Source organism: Rhinolophus sinicus, linkage group LG14, assembly GCF_036562045.2.
Source record: "Rhinolophus sinicus isolate RSC01 linkage group LG14, ASM3656204v1, whole genome shotgun sequence".
Classification (NCBI taxonomy): Eukaryota; Metazoa; Chordata; class Mammalia; order Chiroptera; family Rhinolophidae; genus Rhinolophus; species Rhinolophus sinicus.
This window is the reverse complement of record NC_133763.1, coordinates 69,253-94,446: the sequence shown is the minus strand read 5'-3', so window position 1 is coordinate 94,446 and position 25,194 is coordinate 69,253. Positions and strand designations below refer to the sequence as shown.

General features: G+C 35.7%; 2 protein-coding genes across 6 annotated transcripts in view; one reads left to right on the top strand and one right to left on the bottom strand.

The window, feature by feature from the left end:
• Positions 1 to 9,165, top strand: part of NECAB1 (N-terminal EF-hand calcium binding protein 1) — a 113,773-nt gene extending 104,608 nt beyond the window's left edge. For all 3 annotated transcript variants that reach the window (XM_019726238.2, XM_019726237.2, XM_019726236.2), the window contains 4 exons: positions 244 to 356; positions 2,637 to 2,714; positions 4,031 to 4,122; positions 5,459 to 9,165. In XM_019726238.2, the coding sequence (XP_019581797.1) occupies positions 244 to 356; positions 2,637 to 2,714; positions 4,031 to 4,122; positions 5,459 to 5,487 (312 nt within the window). In that variant the 3' untranslated portion in view covers positions 5,488 to 9,165. The remainder of the gene's footprint in view (positions 1 to 243; positions 357 to 2,636; positions 2,715 to 4,030; positions 4,123 to 5,458) is intronic.
• LG14H8orf88 (linkage group 14 C8orf88 homolog) overlaps positions 8,428 to 25,194 on the bottom strand; it is a 37,724-nt gene continuing 20,957 nt past the window's right edge. For 2 of the 3 annotated variants that reach the window (XM_074318760.1, XM_074318761.1), the window contains 4 exons: positions 18,986 to 19,061; positions 10,349 to 10,455; positions 9,943 to 10,055; positions 8,428 to 8,799 (listed from right to left, as the gene is read on the bottom strand). In XM_074318760.1, coding sequence (XP_074174861.1) covers positions 9,960 to 10,055; positions 10,349 to 10,455; positions 18,986 to 19,061 — 279 coding nt within the window. In that variant the 3' untranslated portion in view covers positions 8,428 to 8,799; positions 9,943 to 9,959. The remainder of the gene's footprint in view (positions 8,800 to 9,942; positions 10,056 to 10,348; positions 10,456 to 18,985; positions 19,062 to 25,194) is intronic. The other variant, XM_019726240.2, reaches the window with a different exon arrangement.

The following is a 25,194-nucleotide window of genomic DNA, read 5'->3' as shown; positions in this document are numbered from 1 at the left end:
TTAAAATCTCCCCTGTACTGTACTGGAGAAGCACTGATTTTAACCACAAACGTGTGACCGTGGCACTTTTTTAGCACGTGCTACTCGAGGCGAGACAAATACCGCACCTCGCTCGCCCGGGGCAGCTCTGCTACGTGCGGCTCATTCCCGGGCTTCGTGCGTCGTTTCCGATGAGCCGGGTCGCTCTGCGCGGAGGGAGGAGGGGGGGCGCCCTAACGCCGCGTCCCCCGGTCCCCCCCACAGCACATCCTGCTGGTGCAGCGTCAGATGTCGGTGATCGCCGAGGACGTGGCGGCATTCCAGGTGGCTCTGAAACGCTACGCTGACGGCGCTGCCTCCCAACGCGGCTGTTTGCGGTGAGTGCCCCGCGCACGCGCCTGCGCCGGGTCTGCGGGCGGGTCGGAGCGCGCTCCGGGGCCTGCAGGTTCCAGCGGGCGTTCCCCGCAATCCGCGGACTCTGTGTGCATTTCATCACTAGGGGCACCAAGGCCAATAAAAGGGAGAGGGCGGTTGTCTTACGAGCAGTTTCAAACAGACTGAGCGCCCTCTGCGGCCGGGCAGGCCCACGCCGACCCAAAATTTTGCGGGGCAGGTGAGCCCCAGCCCCGGCTCACTCGCGGCGCTGACAGCCCCTGGCAGCAGGCCCTGGGGCAGCGTTATGAAGTCACTATCTCTGAAGTCTTGATTGCAGGCGGATCCGTGGCCACCCGCCCAGGCCTCTGTTGCCTCCGGCCACGGCCACGGAACGTGCTGCACTCACCTTCAGAGCCCAGCAAAGGGCGCCGGCCGGTGAGAACGCACAGTGGGCTTTGGTGCGTCACAGTCTCCAGGGATGGAGTCAGTCGGTTTCTTGCTTGCGGAAAGGGCACGAAGCTTGACTACTTTCCAGGTTCACAAATATTGCTTGAATGTGTAGGGAAGATGACGTGAAGCTGCTGGGACAGCCCGGGATGAGGGAGCAGAGTAGATGGATCTGTGTGGCTTGTTGTCCTCTGTCAACACCAGAAACTGCTCCCTAGTCTCCAGCTGTGAAGTGCAGAGAACAAAATCTTTTTCCTGTGATGTAACCCGGGACTCTCGGCCTCCTCCTGTGCCCGGAGGGTTTGTCTGCACGGCTCTTCACCCGTTTCTTCCTGCTGATTCTCCAGCGAATGTCTTGCTTTCACAGGAATCATCAGAGCAGATTTTGTCCCATGGAATAAGTATCAGTCAGTCCCCACAATGGAGAGTATGCAGAGCACACACTAGCTGCTGGCCGGGCCATTCAGTTGTGCCAGCCTCTCAAGCAGTCAGCCGGCTGCTTGGCGGGCTGAGGGAGTAAAGCTCAGCCTTCTGTCCGTTTTCCAGTCTCTTCTGCGTTTGGCTCAGCCTCCCTGTGGTTAGACAGGAAATGCTGCTATAAAATGAAGTAGAAACTAAGGATTTACTAGGCTACTCACTTTGTATCCATTTTCTCATTTGATCTTCACTGCAGTCACCTGAGGTGTGTATCACAGCGGGGCTAGGCTCCAATGGGATCGGTGGGTTCAACAACATGCCCAAGTGTGACTCCAAAACCCATGTGTGAGCCTTCCTGCTAGTCTTTGGTCATCCTCGAATTAGTTTCCTGGACTTTTCTGTGGTTGACCAGGGGTAGAATGGGCAAGATCCCTACTGTCCCAATTACAAGGTCATACTTTTTAATCTCCGGTCACTGAATTAGAGAGGCTTTGGCCCACCATGTATTTGACTGGGAGACTCGGAGGTTTGGGGACTGACAGAGCCCCCGTCATACAATTCAGTCCATTGAGTTTAGGTGTTTTTTTGTTTGTATGGTAAGAAAATATTTTTTTATTTACTTTTTGAAATTTTTATTTTTCAATTACAGTTGACATGCAATAATATTAGTTTCAGGTGTGCAGGATAGCGGTTAGCCGTTTATGTAATTTACAAAGTCACACCCCTAACTAGTCTAGCCTCCACCTGGCACCATGCAGAGTGATTACAATATTCCTATATTCCCTGTGCTGTATTTTATGCCCCCCCCCGTGACTTTTGTAACCACCAATTTGTATTTTTTAATCCCTTCACCTTTTTCACAGGACCCCCCAACCCCCCTGCCACCCATCAACCATCAGTTTGTTCTGTCAGTTTGTTGTTTATTCACTTGTTTTTTAGATTACACACACACATGAAACCATGTTATCTTTTTTTCTGTCTGACTTATTTCACTGAGCATAATACCCTGTATTATCCATGTTGTCGCAAATGGTGAAACTTCATTCTTTCTTATGGCTAATATTCTGTTGTATTTATGTACCACCTCTTCTTTATCCAGTCTACTGATGGGCTGCTTCCATATCTTTCTGAATGAATAAATGAATGAAATGTTGCAAAAGTTATATTTGTGATGTCTGTAATATGCTGAGACAGTCTCGTGATGCCAAACCAGAAAACTAGAAAGTTGTTACGTCAAACAGACATACTGAAGTTAGACTCCTGACAAAACTCTTCAATTTTCTGGCAGGCACCATAGGTGTTTCCTTTACCAGTGGGTAAGATCATTTCATAGCACAAAGAGATACGATTAGAAAAAATGGTTTTCTCCTTGACTTTAATTTCCTGTGGCTAATTTTGCCTTTTTGTTTGCATTTCAGTATTTCTATACAGAAACTTTCAAATGAACCTCGTTACATGATATATGAGTTCTGGGAGGACAGTAGTGTGTGGAACAGGTAAGTGATTAGCAGGCTGTCTTTAATTGAGTCATTCTATTTATTTTGTTTTGCCAGGGAGCTGGCCATATACACGATCAATTTCAGGACTTGTAGGAAATGCTCCACAACCTCTATCTACCTCGCCTTAAAACTTGGCCCATTTGCTTATTTTCAAAATCCCACTCTTTTAGGAATTTACTTCACGAGTTAGAAACCACTTTCCTTTTGGAACACAAATGCTCTTGGTAATGGTCCCGCTTTAAGTATTAACATTTTAATGATGCTTTCAGGTAAGAAATTTTAGATATGGGCCACAGGTGTCTAAGGCTTGGGAGTGGGGTGAGGGACATGGGACGCAGAAAAGGACAAGAAAAAAAATTGTACTTCCTAATTTTTCTTAAGCTCTGTAGTTAATTTTACAACAAAATTATGTATATAGTGGTTAAGTTCATAGCAGCCTCACTTTTCTAAATGTCTTTAAGCACTGCAAATAAAGGGGAAATTTAAGACATTGGAAAAGATTAAAAATAAATCAATATCTCTTGGTAATGAAATCATCACACTGTACACTTTGAATATATATAATCATATTTGTCACTCAATAAAGTTAAGGCAACTTCTTTAAAATTGCTAATAAGTAACAAATATATAATTAGAAAAATGAGATGAAAGAAATTTGCAGATTATACACTTCTAGTTGCTTTTAAATGGCACAGAGAATACAGCTCTACTAATTCCACATTTAGGGTGCAAAACACAGTAATGGAAGTAGTAGAATACCTGAGAACTTAGTTGATACATATTTCACCTAGAGTTTAGTTTTTGTGGCTATCTGAAGGCATTTTATGCTATCATGCATAATGACACCAATACAACTTCAGGCTCTGCAAAGAGGCTTAAAGTAACTGATTTAAGTCTGTGCTCCCAGCCTACTCTTTTAGATGATTTTTCTTCTTGTTCACCAAGGACGGAAATATCTATAATCCCTCTTCAAAGCTGTCCTAGGTTTTAAACATCCTTAGAGCCAAGAGAATCCTTCCTTCTGTTTAAACTTCTTGCTGCCATTCAAGTCAATCTCCTTTTTATTTCACTTCTGTAGAGATTTAACGGTCTCCTGTTTTCAGTTTTTTAAAATTTCTGATGACAACTGTTAAATTACTCGTCTTTTTTTGTTTGTTTGTTTGTAAGTAACTCTAAAAAGAAGTCTGTATTCAGGCACTTAATCCAAATCATCCAAAATCTTGTCATCTTCACTGAACTTGAACTCTGCTGCTCTCTACTTAGGAAGATTGTTAATAAAAATTCACAGCCTTAACCTGTAATTATTTACATAGCCACCTTCAGACGAATTACAGCAAGACCTTCCAAAGAAGTAATGTGGACTTCTTGGAAACTCCAGAACTCACCTCTACTATGCTAGTTCCTGGTAACTATCCTGGGTCCACGGTGCTTCTGTGAGCTTTTGATTGTCTTGCGCTTTTTCAAAGATAGAGAGGGGGGAGGAAATGGAATCTGTATTTATTCTATTGCCTTTAGTCCTTAGTCGACCCTATTTTTATTTCTGGCTTTATTACACTTATTATTAGTCTGTTGTTGGTCACCTTCAAAATGTTACCTTGAAGTACATGTTAAATCATGGTATTTTTTTACCACATTATAATGTAGTGTTTGGAATAAGATTAGAAATAAGTGACCCACAGACCGGAGATTAGATTTATGTTAGAAATATTTTTTTATTATAATAGTTGTTAAAATATTACTTGTAATGGGGGGAAAGGAGAAAGAGGAATAACAAATGAAATTGTGTGAGACGTGCGGCATAACAAAAGCTTAAGATAACTGAGAACCAAACTCATTTGTTCACTTCCCCATCCATGCAGTTACTGGTTCAACATCTAATTACTGAGTGGTAATCTGTGCGAGGCAGGGCTCCTGGGGGTGTAGCCTTTGCACCAGCAGTGACTGCGCTCCAATTTTGAACAAGCACTGTGCAGGGTACCAAGTGAAATTGCAGCCTACCCATGAAAGGCTTCCTGTCCAGTGGGAGATACAGATGTCTGCAGAAAAGAACCCAGCTCAGAGCATACGGTAGTAGTTACCATCCGAGTCCTGTTCTATGTGGATTTAGAACAGTGACTGCTTCTGTAACAGTGCATGAGGAGGAGATGATCCTTGAGCTGGACCTTAAAATATGAGATTTGGACAAATAAGATCCTGTTGACAACAAGAGTATTATTTAATCAGCTTTGAAAACAAATTTTAATCTTTTTCATTTGTTTCTCAAAGCATGTCACTGCCATAGGTTTGTCTTTGGGATAATTATATTCACTGGGGAAAACATTTACAATTTTACAATATGGATATGCTAAAATATATTTTTTAAAACACACGCACTTGCTTATACTTAATCTTTCTGAAATCGGTATTTAAGGGAGTATTTCCAAACTACTACTCAGTACTTGGTAGCTTAAAACAATAACATGATTTTAGCTACACGGCATGTATAATCTCATTACCAAGACAAACTCTACTCATATGTGACAAAATTTCTCAGGCTATGACCAAGTGCCAAAAGGTACGGGACAAACCACAGTTGCACAGGAAGAGTCCATTTTGGTTCCCACAGTTAGGAAATAGTGACTGAGAAAGGTGGGTACGTATGCAGGCTAAAGTGGGAATGGTCTGTAAGAATGATTTACACCCGAAGTCACTTAGCCCTGGAAGGTATTTTCCTCCTTTAAACACCTGTTTTTCTCTTTCAGCTTCCTGGTGGACCCTGAACAACAACTAGATGGTCCTAGGCATTTGCTTTATCATTACAAGTACAAACCAAACGCTTACTAAGATGTGTACTCTTCTTAAATGTCTTCTGTAACTTTTGTGTGAATTTTTGCTCAATTTTCAAAGTTCACCATTCTCAATATTTGCTATTGTGCTATATTGTAACCCCATACCCTTACTCATAAAGTTCTAATATGTGAAAAATGTACACCTAAAGGAACAAAATTGTGAAAAAGAAATTATGATAAAGAAAAAATAATTAAGTGGCAATTTTTAGTATGTTACTTCATAGAACAGATTTGTAGATTTGTCAAAAGGTTAAATCGGTATTTTGTGAATTTTAAGTAACTGATTTTTCTGAGTGAAGTTTATACTTCAGTAATGCCTACTCCATTCCCAACTCATGATCCTATGACTATTCACTTTATATTACTTAAAAAGTTAATACATTATCCAATGTGACTGGTGTCCTTATAGGCAGAGAGAGAACACATAAGGATTCAGGTGCTCAGAGAAAAGGTCCCGTCAGACCACAGTAAGGTGGCCAACTGCAAGCCAAGGACAGAGGCCTCAGGAGAAACCAACCCTGCCAACATCTTGATCTTGGACTCCTAGTCTCTAGAAGTAAGAAAATGTTTACTCTTTCAGCTAAAAACAAAAAAAACAAAAAACTATTAATAGGTAACTGTGTCTAAAAACAACCTTGGCTGTAATCTGTATTGATTATAAAGTGGTTTTTCACAAGTGAACAGTTCAGTGAGAGGGTACCATTTGTTAATGTGACACCATCATGTCATTGTTTAGTATAATTCCTGGGATGTAAATGAAGAAAAGTGGAGTTAGTTTTACTTTGAGAAAATCTGGTTCAAATTTTATGGCATATAATCCAGGTGGCAAAAATTTCTTATGAAAAGTAAACATTTGTCTTTAAAGAGTAATTGAAAATTTGTTAAAGACAAAATTTTAACCTCAGTGAACAAAGAAGAAATATAGAATAAGCACAAATTTTAGGGAAGTAATAAAATAGTAGGGAAGGTACGGGACAGAAGACATCTATTTTCCAGTTTCAGCACTGGAATGACTACAATCCCTGTTTCACTAGAAGAACTAAAACTATGTACCTTACCCACTTTTCTGTGCAAGCTCAGAAATAGTGTTTAAAAGTAAAATCTCTTCTGATGATATATGCTGCTACTAAACATACAGTGCATGTAGAAATTTGTTACCATGTCATTCTCTAGTCCAAATTCCTTTGAAACCACAGATATTGCAGGGAAAAAACTGTAAGGTAAGGTTTTTTTTCCCTTTTACTTTTTTCCAAGCTAAATTATTTTTCATAGGATCTACTAGACATAGGACATAAATTTTTACATAATATATACACACATATGTATGTCAATACGTGTGTGTCTTGGGACATTTCTAAAGATGAGAAACACTATGAGACAATACCTGGCTCAACTTTTAATTTATATACATAGCAAAGAAAAACAGACATGTACAATGACAAGAGAAAACAGTTGCAGTTTGCTCTCTGATTATGTACAGTAAGAAAGGATCAAAAGAAAAACCTAGGGTACGTTTGACCTACAGACTCTTATTTAAAAATTAGTTATAAATGGTTTCAAAAATACAAATTACAGCCAATCAAAACGTTCATGCCAATCCATTTAAGTATCATATTCAGAAGGTGCGGGATCCAGTCTTTGGGGAGGAGGCAGTGTGACTAAGGTTTCTGCCCTCTTAAGTGACAGCACCATGTGGAAAGGTTCTTCAGATTCCAAATTCCAATAGGGTCTACCGTATTTTAACTAAAATCAAAAGACCTTGAGAACAGGCAAATAATAAAGCAAACCAATTTAATTATATGGTAATTCTGACCCCAGCTCTTATATAAATTATTCATGTATTTTTGTGTGAGAGCATCTCTGCATGTGTATCATCTATCTAGCCATCTATCTATCTATCTACCTATCTATCATCTATATCCAAATATATATGTATATGTATATATATACTGGAGCCTATAATATAAAGGGAAAATGGGGCAAGAAAAACACCCTTATGTAAATAAATATCTCATTTTAAAGTAACTGACAAATTCATAGTTAATGAAATTTTATTCTATTAAAAAAAAACAATCTATATTTCTGTGGAACAAAGTAATGAAAAGTAGGGTGCTAAAAGACCAAGAGGGGATACCTACTTAAAGCGTAACTGTGGATAAGAAACCCAAAGACCAGTGAAGAAACAGGTACTGGTTTTAGGAGTTCACAATTCAGTTCAAGATAAACTTTCTGCCAAACAATGGCCTTCCCAACAGACGGGGGAATAAGAGCATCTGAGAGTAGGAGTAAGGAGACTTTACACTTACCTTTATATCTGCAATATTTTTTTTGACACTGCGCTGGAAGAAACTTTTCCTTGTGACAGTAACATCCAGAGTGACAAACTGCAGGAAATTTATTGTATAAAAGTTCGAGCAGCTAAAAGTTTTAAGCCCAAAAATTCTTCATCCGTATGTGTTTTAAGACATTACAGAATTGAATCTTGATGTACCTCAATTATTTGCAACTGCCTAAATGTTTCCTCTTTGGAAATAATTTTACTTTTTTGAGTTGCTCAACTGCTACTGTTCACATGGTCTGATTAGTAACACAAGTAGCAGCTATTTTTCACTTTCAATACCACTGTTTCCAAAATGTCAATCTTTGATTGTAATTATGACTCTTAGACAATGTTATGAAAACCTACAGAGCAATCTTATATTGGAAAAGAAATGCCTACTAAACTTTCTCCCTCCTGTCATTGAGATTTCTGCATTGAGCATTCTGAATCATTCTAAGCCTCTGCAGAGATTGTAAAGATCCTTTCAAGTGCTGGTCGGAAATGGCTGTGAAACAAAACAAAAGCAACTTTAAAAGCAACAAGAAATTATGTACCATACATGCATCGCACCAAATACTTTTTATATTTGAGAATCTTTACAGCTTCCATTTCCATTATTACAAGTGATGAAAAACAAAAAAAATGCAAGTAGCATGCAAATTATCAAGCCTACTTCACTAACCACAAGTGTTCCTTCCCAATTTATGCAGGAAACTGCCTGCAAAGCTGAAACTGATTAGAAAATTCTTTATAGTTTAAAATATCTCTTTCTCATGTTAAGAGAAACCAAATATCCATCAAAATTAAAAATAAATTGAATTGTCATAGTCCATTATAGTTATTGTTACTATGTCCACTTCATTTGCAGGTGTCCAAAATACAAAACAATTCTTCATGTGTTCTTAAAATGCTACTTAAAACTGTGGTTGTTTTCCTGTAATATAGAAGAAACAGTGACTTTATTAGATTGAATGAACACAGTTTTACTATTTCATTTGTCAAACCAAAAATACTGTGACCCTACTAAGTGTTTACAGCTTGAAATGCATGATACTATAGAATCTATTAAAGTACCTGGAATTTGTCAGATAAAACAAGTATGTGTAATAAAACATATGTAATTCATTTTTAAATAGATTAGATTGTATTCCAAACCTGTTGTTTCTGTGGTACCTAATTTTTAAAAAATGTTATTAATGCATAAATCAAATTGTAACTCAATTCTAATGTATGAGGTTTGTTCAAAATAATAAGTATGTCAAACTTACTTACAAAATAAACTATTAGAGACAGCCTGAAATTGAAAGCGTAACTCTTTTATATTGCATTGAAGTTTAATGTTTATTCTTACAGGATCTCTGAACAGATGGGACAATTCAAACATCATTAAGGGCATTTTTCCTATTTAAATTACTGCTTTAATTTTAAAAAGAATTGACTGGAGGAGTGCAAGTTACAGACAAATAAATTAAGAAACACTGATGTACTATGAGCAAGTTAAAACTCAAAAATTCAAAAAATTGTAATTAAAGAAAAAAAGGCTATGAAGTCCAAAGAGTTAGAAATCCCTGAAATGGAGACACAGGAGGTAGTCTCTATGACTTTCTAATTGTTGTTTTTAACCAATACTGTGTTTACGAAAATTCTAAATAAAAGTCACATTCCAGTCAAAATGGAAGGAAAGACCATAAAAGATGAAAATCAACACGTACCGAGTATGTAATGAAAGGAGTACCATACTAAGCACTTTCAAACATTGTCAGGATTTCATCCTAACAAGTGGAGATCAAACTGAGGCTGAGGAAGGTTCAGTCTTAAGTTTGAACAGGACACCAGTACACAGTGTAACCCAAGCCTGGTGCCAACACTCATGTCCTTCCTATCAATACCATAAAAGACACTTATTTATTTTGATGGAATCTGATGAGGTGACAGAACTATAAAAGGCTGAGAACAGCAAAGACATGCTGAAGAAGAGTAAGGGATGATTTTTTTTACGATTTAAAAAGACAAATGAACAGAACAGAAGGCCCAGAAACAGAGCACATATTTTCCCACAAGGTGGCAGAGGACTTACCACTTCAATAAATATTGCTAGGATGTGAGGAGATCCATGTAGAGAAAAACAAACACACACTTCCACCTCACATCATACAGCAAAATCAATTCCAGGTAGAATATAGAACTTAACTGAAAAATGGAAGTTTTAGAAGAAAATATGGCATGCTCTTTTCATGACCTTTCAATGGAAAAACATTTCTTAAAATATGAACTATTCCAATGAAATATAATTATTCCATTCTATTTCTTGGTGAGAGTGGTTAAGTACTTAACAGTAATTGGTTACATTATATATTTAGATTTATGTACCTTTGTCAATTATATTTCACAATGAGAACAATTAAAAATCGAGAGAATCAAATGAAAATATTAAACACAAACATTCTGGAATTAAAATAAATCAAAATTAGAAAACTACTTACTGGTTTTTGAAGTACAATGGGATGATCAGGCAGAAAGTCTGGTTTTTTCCTGCAGATGGAAACACTTGACAGCTTCAACAGGAAATCTCTGCTGTATTTAATTCTCTCTGTAGATATTAAACATCAAATGTAATGTTATAAAACTTAGAACTCTCCCAGATCATTTTTTGATGATGTGATCATATCAACAGATGAAGAAAAAGTATTTGAAAAAATCCAACATTGATTTATGATAAAATTCCTCAGCAAAGTGGGGATAGAGGGAACATACCGTAACATAATAAAGGCCATATATGACAAATGCACAGGTAATGACATACTCAATGGAGAAAAGCTAAAAGGTTTTTTCTTTACAATCAGGAACAAGATAAGGATGTCCAATTTCACTTTTATTCAACATAGTATTGGAAGTCCTAACCACAGCAGTCAGACAGGACGAAGAAAGAAACTGGCATTCAAATTGGCAAGGAAGAAATAAAACTGGTGCTATTAGCAGATGGCATGATATTATATGTAGAACACCCTGAAGACTCCACCAAAACAACTATCAGAAAAAATGAATTCAGTAATGTTTCAGACTACAAAATTAACTGACGGAAATCTGTGGATTTCTATACACTAATAACAAATGATCAGGATAAATTAAGAAAACAATCCCATTTACAATCGCATCAAAAAGAACAAAGCACCTAGAAATAAGCTTAAACAAGGAGCTGAAAGACCTGTACTCTGAAAACTATAAGACACTGAAGAAATTGAAGCAGACACACAAAATTATGGAAAGATACACTGTGCTCATGCAATTAGAAAGATTAAAATGTCCGTACTACCAAAGCAATCTACAGATTCAATGCAACCCCAAATACCAATGGTACTCTTCTCAGAACTAGGACAAATAATCCTTAAATTTATATAGAACCACAAGAGACCCTGAAGAGCCAATCAATGCTAAGTTAAGAAAAAATAACTAAGAAGAAGGTATTACGCTTCCTGATTTCAAACTAATATACTGCAGTGTTATATTAATCAAAACAGGCTAGTACTGGCATAAAAACAGACACACCGATCAACGGACCAGAATAGAGAGCCCAGAACTAAGCCCAGGTTTATATTATATGGTCAATCTACAAAAAAGGAGGCAAGAATATACAATGGGGAAAATGACAGTCTCTTCAATAACTAGTATTAAGGAACCTTGGACACATACAAGCAAATAGAAGCTGGACCACTTTCTTACATCATAGACAAGGATAAACTCAAAATGAGTTAAAATACTTAAATGTTAGACCTGAAACCATAAAACTCCTAGAGGAAACCACAGACAGTAAACTCTTTGGCGTCCTTCTTAGCAATATCTTTTCTTTTTGATACTCCTCGAGCAAAGGCAACAAAAGCAAACATAAATGGGACTACATCAAACTAAAAAGCTTCTGCACAGTGAAGGAAACCAGCAACATAACAAAATGACAGCCTATTGAATGGTAAAAGATACCCATAAATGACATATCCGATAAGGGGTAAAGATCCAAAATATAAGGAACTCATACATCTCAACATCAAAACAACAGTCGGATTGGAAAATGAGTACAGGACCTGAATATACATACATTTCTCCAAAGAAGACATACAGATGGCCAACAGACATATGAAAAGATGCTCTATATCATTATCAGGGAAATGTAAATTAAAACTACAACAGGATACCACCTCACACCTGTCAGAATGGCAATGTCAAAAAGTCAACACACAACAAGTGTTGGTGAGGATGTGGAGAAAGAGGAACCCTCATGCACTATGGGAAAGACTGTAAGTGGGTGTAGCCACTATGAGAAACAGTATGGATGTTCCTCTAAAAATTAAAAATAGAACTATCACCCATCCCAGCAATTACACTTCTTGATACTTATCCAAAGAAAACAAAAAGACTAACTTGAAAAGATACATGCACCCGTATGTTCCTTGCAGCATTAATTTACAATAGGCCAGATATGGAAGCAACTTAGCTGTCCATCGCTAAACAGATGGATAAAGATGTGGTTCGTGTATACAATGGACTATTACTCAGCAATGAAAATGAATTAAATATTGTCATTGTGACAACATGGATGGACCTAGAGAGTACTATGCTAAATGAAATAAGTCAGAAAGGCAAAAACAGTATGATTTCATTTGTATGTGGAATCTAAAAAAAAAAACAAGAAAGAAAAACGAAAAACCAAAATAAAAACATGCTCATAACTACAGAGAACAAAATGATGGTTGCCAGAAGGGAAGATAATGAGGGAATGGGTGATAAAAGTGAAGGGGAATAAGAAGTACAAACTTCCCAGTAATAAACTAAATAAGCCAAAGTGTTATAGTGTACAGCCCAGTGAATATCGTCGATAATATAGTAACTTTGCATGTCACAGATGGTTACTAGACTTACTGTGGATGATATTGTAAGATCTACAATTATCAAATCAACATGTTGTATACCAAGCATGATATTGTATATCAACCATACTTTAATTACAAAAATAAATTTTAAAGAATGTGGAGAAAAGGGAACCCCTTGTCTAGTGTTGCTATTAATAAATTGGTGTAGCCACTATGGAAGATAGTATGGAAGTACGGCAAAAAATTAGAAATAGAATGAGTTCATTGCTTGTAAGCCTGCCTTACAAGAAATGTGGCGGGACTCCTTCAGGGTCGCACACAGTAACGAGACTCCACAAGAAGAAATAAAGAACACTAGTAAATATAACTGCACAGATAAATAGATAGGTCAGTATTAATGAATTCTGGATGTAACCCCTTTTTTTCCTAAGTGATTTAAAGGATTATCATAAAAGGATTATCATACAGGATTATCACAAAAATGCATAAATTAGGTTGATATGTTACATAGTCTATAAAATGGAATTTATGATGATAATAAAATAAAGGTGGGAAGGAGCTATACAGAAGCAAAGTTTTATGAAATACTGAAAGCAAGTTGATGTGAATTCACATTAGATCTCTGTAAATTAAATTATCCCCCAGTGCAACAACTAGGAAAATAACCACACACACACACACACACACACACACAGAGCTATGAATAGCTCATATATATATATATGGAAATAAAAAGCAAATAAAATGGTACACTAGAAAGAATCTATTAAATCCAAAAGAAGACATTAATGGGAGAATTGAAGAAAATATGACTTACAGAAGACAAATAGCAAAATGAGTAGAATAAATCCTTCCTTATCAGTAATTACATTCAATGTCATGAAATCTCCAATTAAAGAGCAGAGATTGTACCAGTTTCTTAATCCAGTTGTCTACCGATGGGCATTTCGGCTGTTTCCATGTCTTGGCTATTGTGAATAGCGCTGCAGTAAACATAGGGGTATATACATTTTTTCAAATTAGCATTTTGGAGTTCTCTGGATAGATACCTAAGAGTGGAATTGCTGGGTCATAAGGTAGTTCCATTTCCATTTTTTTTATTTCCATACTGATTTCCACAGTGGCTGCACCAATCTGCAATCCCACCAACAGTGCACGAGGTATGCATTACATTGTTTTGTACACCTGAAACTAAAAAAAAAACAAAACCAAAAAAAGAAACTAATAAGATAAACTGGGGTAATGGAAGTAGAACTGACTCTGAGTGGCAAACACACAATGTGATATATAGATGATTATTACAGAATTGTATACTTGAAACCTATGTAACTTTAGTAACCATTGTCACCCCAATAAACTTTAATTTAAAAAAAATACTAAAAAAGCAGAGATTGGCAGAATAGATAAAAATATCTAAAGATAATCACTTTAGATCCAATCGCCAAAGTAAGTTTAAAGTGAAAGAATGAAAAAGCTATCTGATGCAGAAAATAACCAAGAAAACTGGAGTATGTTCAGACAAAAACAGACTTTAGGTTGGAAGACCACAATGGAATGGATCCAGATAACAACAACAGAAGTAAAACTGGAAAATTCACAAATATGTGGAAATTAAAAACATTCTCTTAACCAATGGGTCAAAGAACAGACAACAGAGGACTGATGAAATACTTTGAGACAAATGAAAACAAAGACAGAACATATCAAAACTTATGGGATGCAGCAAAAGCATTCATTGCTCAGAGCAAAATTTATAGCTACAAATATCTACATTAAAAAATGAGAATAGCTCAAATCAATTACTAACATTAAAGATTAAGGAATTAGAAATAGAAAAGCAACCTAAATCAAAAGCTAGCAGAATGAAGGAAATAAGAATGATTAGAGTGGAGAAAAATTAAATAAGAGAAAAAAAATAGATAAAATCAATAAAACCAAATTTAGTTATTTGAAAAGATCAAAACTGACAAAGACTAAGAAGACTCAAATTTCTAAAATCATGAATGACACTTGATTTTGTGTCCTGCAACTTATACTGAGTTCATCTATTAGCACTAATAATTTTGTATGTGGATTCTTGAGGATTTTCTATATTTTAAGATAGTTATCATCTGTGAATTGTCCTCTCCAAATCTGAATAGCTTTTTATTTCTTTTTCTTGCCTAACTGCTCTTGCTAGAAGTTCCAGTATATTCTTAAAGTGTTGAAACTGTAAGGTATATAAATGTTGAATTAGTATGTTATATACCTAAAACTAACATAATATTGAATGTCAACTATAATTAAAATTAAATGTTAAGAGGAGTGAGAGTGGGCATCCTTGACTTGTTGGTCTTAGAGGGAGGGGAAAGCTATCAGTCTGCACCACTGAGGATGATGTTAGCTGTGGAGTTTTCATATATACCCTTTATCGTGTTGAGGAAGTTCCCTTCTATTCCTTGCATGGTGAGAGGTTTTATCACGAAAGGGTTTTGCCAAATGCTTTGTCAGCATTAGCTGTGATGGTAATGTGTTTCTACAGCTGCACTCTGTAAAGGTGTTGTAGTGTCCCGATTGATTTTCACGTGCTGGGACCACTCTGGCATTCTTGGAATTAGTCCCATGTGCCCGTGATGTATAATCTGTTTACTATGCTGTTGGATTTGGCTTGCTAGTATTTTGTTAATAATTTTTTAATCTATAGTCTAAGAGATATTGATCTGTAGTTTTGATAGTTTGTTTTTTTCATGCAGTATCTTTGTCTGGCTTAGTTATCGGCCTCTAAAAATAGCTGGGAAATTTCCCCTCCTATTTTTGGAAGAGCTTGAGAAAGTCAATTCTTCTTTAAATGTTTTGTAGATTCACTAGTGAAGCCATGAAATCCTGGACTTTTCTTTCTTGGGAGATTTTTTAATTAAAAATACAATCTTCTTACTTGCTATAGATTCAGATTTTCTGTTTCTTCTTCACTAGATTCTGGTAATTTCTGTGTTTCTAGAAATTTCTCTGTTGCACCTAGGTAATCTAATTTGTTGGCATACAATTACTTGTTCACTGTATCCTCTTATAATACTTTTTATTTCTGTAAACTCATAGTAATATCCCCACACAATATCGGTTGTATTTTCTACACTATCAATGAACAATGCAAAAAAGAAATTTAGAAATCAATTACATTAGCATCAACAAGAATAGTCAGAAATAAATTTGACCAAAGAGATATGAGATTGGTACACTGAAAATTGTAAAACACAGCTGAAATAAAGACCTAAGTGAATGGAAACATATACCATGTTTGTGGATTGGAAAACTTAATATTGTTAGTATGACAACAATAACAATAATCGCCTAAAATTATCTATAAATTGAAGATCATCCCTATCAAAAATCCCAGGAAAAGCTATCCTAAAAACCACATGGAATTGCAAGGGACCCCAAATAACCAAAAGACCTTAAAAAAGAACAAAACTGGAAGACTCACACTTACCAATTTCAAAAATTACCATAAAGTTATAGTAATCAAAACATTGTGGTACTGCTATAAAGACAGACATATAGATCAAGGGAACCGAACAGACAGTCCAGGAATAAACACATAAACCCACGGTCAAATGATCTTAAACAAAGATGCCAAGATCAATTAATGGAGAAAAATTACTGTCTTTAACAAATGGTATGCCACAACTGAATATCCAAGGGAAGAAAAAAAAAATGAAGCTGGGCTCTTACCTCACACCATAGACAAAAGTTAATTCAAATGTTAAATCAAAGACCTAAATATAAGAGCTGAAACTATAAAACTCATAGGGATGAATCTTCCAATCCTGATTTTTAGCAATGATTTCTTAGATATGACACAAAAAGCATGACAGAGGGAAGGAGAAAGAAGGAGAGCAGGGAAAGAGGAAAGGGGAAGGCGGAGAGTGAGAGAGGGAATAGATAAGGGTCTAGTATTGAGAGCTCTTACAACTCAACAACAGAAGGAAAACAACCCAATTAAAAAAAGGTCTCAGGACTTGAATAGACTTTTCTCCAAAGAAGAATTACAAATGGCCAACAAGCACATGAAAAGACACTCAAAATCATTAGTCATTAAAGAAATACAAATCAAAATTACAAAGAGATAAGTACTTCACATGCACTAGGATGGCTATAATAAATACAGATCCTAACAAGGATGTGCAGAAATTGGAACCCTCATGTATTGCTAATGGGAATGTGAAGTGGTGTTGCTACCATGGAAAACAATTTGTCAATTCTTCAAAAAGTTAAATATACAATCACCATATGACCCAGCAAGTCTTCTCCTAATGTATATCGAAAAGAACTTAAAGTGGATGTCCAAACAAAAACTTGTACACAAATATTCATAGCAACGTTATTCATGGTAGCCAAAAAGTAAAAACGACCCAAATGTCCATCAACTGAGAAACAAGCAAAATGTGGCATTATACATACAATGGAATAGTATTCAGCACTAAAAAGGAAAGACATACTGATATATGCTATACATGAATGGACCTTGAAAACCTTATAGTAACCAAAAGAAGCCAGACACAAAACATCACATATTGTATACTTCTATTAAATGAGATGTCCAGAACAAGTAAATCCATCAAAACAAAAAGCAAACGAGTTTGCCAGGGGCTGAGCAGAAGGGAGAATGGGGAGTATTCTCTTAATGGGTATATTCTTCTGGGGTGATAAAAAGGTTCTGGAATTAGACAGTTGTGATGGTTGCACGATACAGTACTAAAAGCCACTGAACTTTACATTTTAAAGTGGTTTAAAATAAACCATTAAAACAACAGCTGCACAGCATTTAAAGGAGCAACTAGTCCAGGATAATGGAGGATTACAAAAGGAAAGTCTCCTCCAGTATTCTGAGTGTCTAGACCAACTGATACAGTTAAGCATAATGAAAATATCATAGAGTGACAGTTGTCAGAGCATTTGAGGGGAAAAATTAATAAGTTATACAGAAAAACAAGGCGAGCATTAGCTCCAGGAAAAATAAAGAATTGTAAGAAAGAGAGACGCATCTCTCAGCTAAGCAACTGTATTTACGTACTAGTCATATAACATAGAGAAGGGAGCCTTGTGAAAGAATGCTGTGAAGAGGGCAGACAGAGCCTGAAGGAAGGGGACTGAGGTGGAAGATGTACGTTCTCCTTTTCCAAAATGCTCCATCAATTTATAATACCAAAAAATGAGAAATTAAGAAAATTTAAACATTGTATTTAGAAATATGGAGTTAAATACTCGGAGGAAAAGCTAATACAGTATTCTCATAACTTTTAACTTTTGAACTACATACATAGATTGCTTGGTAAAAATTTGGAGACTAAATTATTTTATATTTTACTAAAAAGTAGCTACTGTGGGAGACACTACTGATCCTCCATAAGCGTTCTTCCCTTCTGCTTCAGTAACAGAATTACTAGCTGGCTGCACAGCTAAAGATTACATTTTCCACTCTGCTTTGCAAAGCATGACTAAGTCCTGGCCAATGAGATATTAAGTGAAAGTGACATATGTAATTTCTGGGCCACTGCTTTAAGGAGAACTACCTTTCCTTTCATCTCCTTCCTGATGGCAAGATAGAGCACATGATGGCTGGCGCAGAGGCATTCATCTTGGTCAATGAGATAGAAGCCATGTGTTAAAGGCAGCAAAGCCATGAGACAGTACAGATGACCCTTCAACAACGTGGGGGTTAGGGGTACTGACCACACACCCCCAGTGAAAAATCCACGCATAACTTTTGACTCCCCAAAAACTTAACAACTAATAGCCAACTGTTGACTGGAAGCCTTAGGAATAACAACATAGACAGCTGATTTGACACTTATTTTTTATGTTAGCTGTATTATATACTGTATTATACTAAAGTAAGCTAGAGAAAAGGAATCATTATTAAGGAAATCAAAAGGAAGGGAAAATACATTTAACAATATTTACTGAAAAAAGAAATTCGCATGTAAGTGTACCTGCACAGTTCAAACCCGTGTCGTTCAAGGGCCAACTGTATAACCCTGGGACCAGTAGTCACTTCACAGAACAGAACAAGTACACCAGCTCAAAAGTTTACATGACATAGAAGATAACAGAAATAAATTTCTGCTTTGTTTAAGCCATTCCTATTATGGTCTTACCTTCACAGCTGTCAAACCTACAGCCTGACTAATGTGGACAGAAATCAACCAAAACAATGTAATAAAATTTCTTATGTATGCTAAGACTTGCTTATGAAATTTGGGAATTATGATAAAAATTTACCTTTTTTAACTGGAGACTGATGTTGCTGTTGGTCACTAAGACCTTGAGCAAAGGTTTGCATTCCATTCGTCTTACACTGTTGAAAACAGAAAATACACTTTTTAACTAAGGTTTAAATGTTTTATGCAATGCTTTTTTTAACCATCCAAAAATATTTTCCTAAACAATCAAAGTATTACTCAAGGCACATTTTTGGACTAATGGATAAATAATGTCCTAAGTGTACTAATCAAAAATAAGCTACAAAAATGTCTTTCAAAATACATTTGAATATAACTATTTTAGTCATGATTATAATTATTTTTGAAAGGGAACCTAAAACCAAAGATGAATAGTAAAATAAATAATTCCAAAGTAAGTAAACATAGATTTTAATTCATGAAAACAGCAGATATTTATTCATGAAAACCTGCAATAACAATACTATTTACTTCTTCTGAAGTTATGTAAAGTAGATCCTTGATGTCAGCATATAAACTGTTCACACACTAACCGGAAATATGGAAAATAAGAAAATATCGCTTCATCCAATGAAGCAAAGAGAAAGAAGAAACACTGTCAGAACTCAACATCCTGAGAAGAAGAGGCCTTACCAAAGTTTTCCAGCCCTACTTGTTGGACCATCTTTACTATGGTATTGGCTACACTAATCTGATGACATTTTAAACAACAATATTTTCATTCTTCTACTGACTACATGCTCACCAAGAAATATTCTGATTACAACTTAGCTTCCCATAAATCTCCCTAAAGCAGATAATACACAAGTAGAACCAATGACAGAATCCCAGAGTAAAAGACAGCCAGATTTCTCATTATAAAATAATGGGTTTTCTGATTTTATAAATCAGTTTCATGTACTTGGTCAACATAGTCTACCCCTAGGGATGACCTACTCTTTTAGCTGACAAAAATCAATTTGCAAACAGTAGGCCAGACTCTGCACCATGGTAATTCCCTAAGGTAGGTTTCTTTGGGGATATTCTTAAAAATGAATATCTCCACTCCACCAATCACTATATTAGCAAGTTGTAGCCCATTCCTTAAATATCTGCAAACTCTACCCAGGTAACTGCCTAAAGTCAAAGAATAGATTGTCTAACCCTATGACACAATGAAGCGTAATGAGGTAATTCTACATCACCAAGACATCACAATAAGTCATCAGATGAAAATCAAATTTTGTCACACCAAAGACTCGGTTCTCCAAAGTTCTTCCTGTTAGATTTAATAAACTACAAAAAAGAATTATATGGTCCTTTTTAAAAAATTAATATTTTCAAACTGAAAATTTAATCAGAGGCATACTTCACTATCTTTGTAACACTACCTAAAATGCAAGACCTAAAATCAAACTCAAAAGTAAACTAAAATCTGGAAAAAATAAATAAAGCAAGAAAACAATCTGTTTCTAAAATAGTATCAAAAAGAATAAAATACTTAGGAATAAATTTAACCAAAGAGGTGAAATATTTGTACACAGAAAACTCTATAATAAACACTGATTAAAGAAATTGAAGATGACGGTAAATGGAAAGATATCCCATGTTCATGGATGGGAAGAATATTACTAAAATGTCCAACTACCTAAAGCAATCTACAGATCCAGTGCAATCCCTACCTAAATTCCAGTAGCATTTTTCATAGAAATAAAAAACAACATCCTAATACTCACATGGAATCACAAAAGACCCTGAGTAGCCAAAGTAGTCTTGTAAGAACAAAGCTGGATGCATCACACTTCCTGACTTCAAACTATATTACAAGGCTGTAATAATCAAAATAGTAAGATAGTGGCATAAAAATACACAGAGACCAATGGAGCAGAATAGACAGCACAGAAATAAACCAACGCATATACATTCAACTATTCTTTGACAAGAAAGCCTAGAATACAGAATGTTGAAGGAACAGTCTCTTCAAAATATAGTGTTGAGAGAAGTGACTATCCATGTGCAAAAGAATGAAATTGGGCCCTTATCTAATACTATGAACAAAAATGAACTCAAAATGGTTAAAGACAAATAAAACACCTGAAACCATATCACTCCTAGAAGAAAACGGGAAAGCCTTCACATTCATCTTGGCAGTGATTTTTTTAATATAATACCAAACGCTCAAGCAACAAAAGCAACTATAAATAAGTAGAACTATATCAAACTAAAAAAGAAAAAAAGAAAATCAACAATGAAAAAAAACCTACAGAAAAGGGACAAAATATTTGCAAACCATGTATCTGATATGGACTTAATACCAAAAATATATAAGGAATTCCTAAAAACACAATAGCAAACAAACAAATAATCCAATTTTAAAAAAATAGTAAGAGGAACTGAATAAACATTTCTCCAAAGAAGACCTACTGATGAGCTATCACGTCATAACAGTCAGAGTGGCTATCGTCAAAAAATCAACATTTGTTGGCGAGGATGTGGTGAAAAGGGAACCGCCGTGCATTGCTGGTGGGATTGTAAATGGGTGCAGCCATGATGGAAAACCACATGGAAGTTGCTCAGAACATTAAAAATAGAATTACCATATGACCCAGCATTCCACTTCTGGGTATTTATCCGAAGAAACCCAAAACACTAATTTGAAAAGATATATGCACCCCTATGTGCACTGCAGCATTATTTCAACAGCCTAGATATGGCAGCAACCTAACTGTACATTGATAGACAATTGGATAAAGATGTGGTACATATATACAATGGAATACTACTCGGCTGTGAAAAAAGAAATGAATTCTTCCCATTTGTGACAACATGGATGGAACTTGAGGGTATTATGTTAAGTGAAATAAGTCAGACAGAGAAAGACAAATACTGTATGATTCCATCTATATGTGGAATCTAAAAAACAAAATAGTAGTCATAGGGATGTAGGGTAGCATAAAGAATATAGTGAATAATATTGTAATAACTATGTATGGTGTTAGATGGATACTAGATTAATTGAGGTGATAGAGCGAGGGGACTTGGGGGACAGAATGAAAAAGGTGAAGGGATTAAGAAGTAGAAATTGGTAGTTACAAAATAATCATGGGGATGTAAAATAAAGCATAAGGAATATAGTCAATAATATGGTAAATACTATGTATAGTGCCAGGTGAGTACTAGACTAGTCAGGGGGATCACATCTTAAATTATGTAAATATCTAACCACTCTGCTGCACACCTGAAATTAATATAAAAGTGAATGTTAACTATAATTGAAAACTTTAAAAGGAAGGGGAAAGGTGAAGGGGAATAAGAGGTTCAGATTTCTAGATATAAAATAAGTAAGTCATGGGGATGTAATGTACAGCATAGGGAATTTGGTCAATAATATTGTGATAGCGTGGTACAGAGTCAGATGGTTACTAGACTTATGGTGATCACTTCCTTAGGCATATAAATGCTGAACAACTACTGTGTACACCTGAAACTGATATAATGTTGTATGTTAGTTATATTTTTTAATAAAAATATTTTAAAAAATTTAAAAATAAAAAATAGACAACAAAATAAACAAACAAAACAGAAACAAACTCATAGATACAGATAACAAATTGATGGTTGTCACATGAAACGGGTTAAGGGAATGGGTGAAAAAGGTGAAGGCAGTTATAAAACAGTCATGGAAATGTGAAGTACAGCATGGTGAATATAACCAATATTTTAATAACTATGTATGGTGCCAGATGAGTGAGTACTAGACTTATTGGGGGGATCATTTTGTTAAGTTACATGAATGTCTAACCACTATGCTGTATGCATGAAACTAATATAATACTGAATTGTCAACGATAATTGAAGAAGAAAAAAATTCATGTAAAAAAACATAGAACACAGAAAAAATGGGAAATGAAACAATGTAAATACAGAACGACCAGAAAACAAAGAAATGGCTATAGTAAGTCCTCAGATATCAATAATCACCCTAAATGTAAATGGACTAAACTCACCAATCAAAAGGAACAGAGTACCTGGAGGATTAAAAAACAAGATCCAATTATATGTTGTCTTCAGGAGACCCATCTCATCTACGAAAACATAGGCTCAAAGTGAAGGGGTAGAAGATATTCCAAACAAATGGTATCCAGAGAAAAGTGGGTGTAGCCATACTTATATCAGACAAAATTAATTTCAAGACAAAAAAGGTAACAAGAGAGACAAAGATGGACATTTTACAGTGATAAAGAGGACAATATATCAGGAAGACATAACAGTTATTAATACACCGGGATTGCCAAAAAAAGTATACAAGTGGACACTTTCGTCAGTGTTGCTCAGGTAGTAGTTCACTGAGTAGTGAACTCAGGTAGTAGTTCACTTTGAACACCTCTTGTAATTGCAGAAGTCAAACGTGACTTGTATTCATCTTTTGTTATCAATATCTATTGAGTATTACAATTTTAATACAGTTTTCCTTTCTTAAAACGTGTATACATATTTTTGGAACCCTCTGTAAATGTACCCAACCTAGAAGCACCAAAATATATAAAGCAAGAATTAATAGACCTAAAGGCAGAAACAGAAAGCAACACAATAATAGTAGGGGAAAGTCATTGGCCTTAAATGACACATTAGATCACACAGAGTTAATAAATATTTATGTAACTTTTCATCCCAAAACGACAGAATGTACATTCTTCTCCAGTACACATGGAACATTCTCAAGGATAGACAATATGTTGGGACAAAAATCAAGTCTCAATAAATTTCAGAAGACTGAAATCACATCCAACATCTTTTCCAAACACAAAGGTATGAAACTGGAAATCAACTACAAGAAGAAAACTGGAAAAAAATCACCAATATGTAGGATTAAACATGTCACTGAACAGCTACTGTGTCAATGAAGAAATAAAAGAAATCAAAAGATATAAAGAAAGAAATGAAAATACGACATACCAAAACTTTTGGGATCCAGCAAAAGCAGTACTAAGGAGGAAGTTTATAGCAATACTGGCCAAGCTCAAGATACAAGAAAAATCTCAATATAACATTACACCTTGAAGAACTAGAAACAGAACAAACAGATCAAAGCGCAAAGAAGGAAGGAAATGAAGATCAAGAGTAGAAATAAAATAAAGACTTAGAAAACATAAATGAAACCAAAAGCTGGTTCATTGTAAACAAACAAAATTGGTAAACCTTTATCAATTAGCCACACTCACCAAGAAAAATAGAGGGCCCAAATAAACTCAGAAATGAAGGAGAAATTTCAACAAATACCACAGAAATACCAAGGATTATAAAAGAACACTAGGAAAGGCTATATGCTACCAAATTGAAATTGGACAGCCTGGAAGACAGACAAATTCTTATAAGCATACAACCTTCCCAGATTGAATTATGAAAAATTACAAAACTTGAATAAACTAATCACTAGTAAGGAAATTAAAACAGTAATCAAAAACCTCCCCAGGACGTCCAGGACCAGATGGCTTCACTAGTGAATTCTACCAAACATTCAAAGAAGATTTAATACCAATCCTTCTCAACTCTTCTAGAAATTGAAGAGGAGGAAATGCTTCCTAAGTCATATACCAAATATACCAAAGTCCTATACTCTAATACCAAATATACCTAAGTTGTTTGCCCTAATACCAAAACCAGGCAAGGACATCACCAAAACAACACACAAAAAAACAAAAGAACTTTACAGGCCAATATCTTTGATGAACAGAGATGCAAAAAATCCTCAATGAAATACAGTGGTATCTCGGTTTTTTAACGTAATCCATTCTGGAAGACCATTCGAGTTCTGAAACATTCGAAAACAGCCAACAGCTAGGCCTCAGGATCTTACACTCAGTGGAACCTGCGTGACATGCTTGATTTCTGAGGCGTGTTTCAAAACCGAAGCATTTACTTCCAGGTTTACGGCGTTCGTAAACTGAAATGTTTGTCAACAGAGACGTTCGAAAACTGAGGTACTACTGTACTAGCAAATTGAGTACAACAATACATTAAAAGAATCACACATCACGATCAAGTGGGATTTGTTCCAGAGATGTAAGGATGGTTCAATGTCTGCAAATCAATCAATATGATACACCACACAAACAATGAGTGATAAAAATCATCTCGATAGATGTAGAAAAAACACTTGACAAGATACAACATCCTTTTATGGTACAGATTCTCAATAAGATGTATATAATAAAGAGCACATGTGACAAACCCTCAACTAACATAGTCAATGGTGAAAAACTGAAAGCT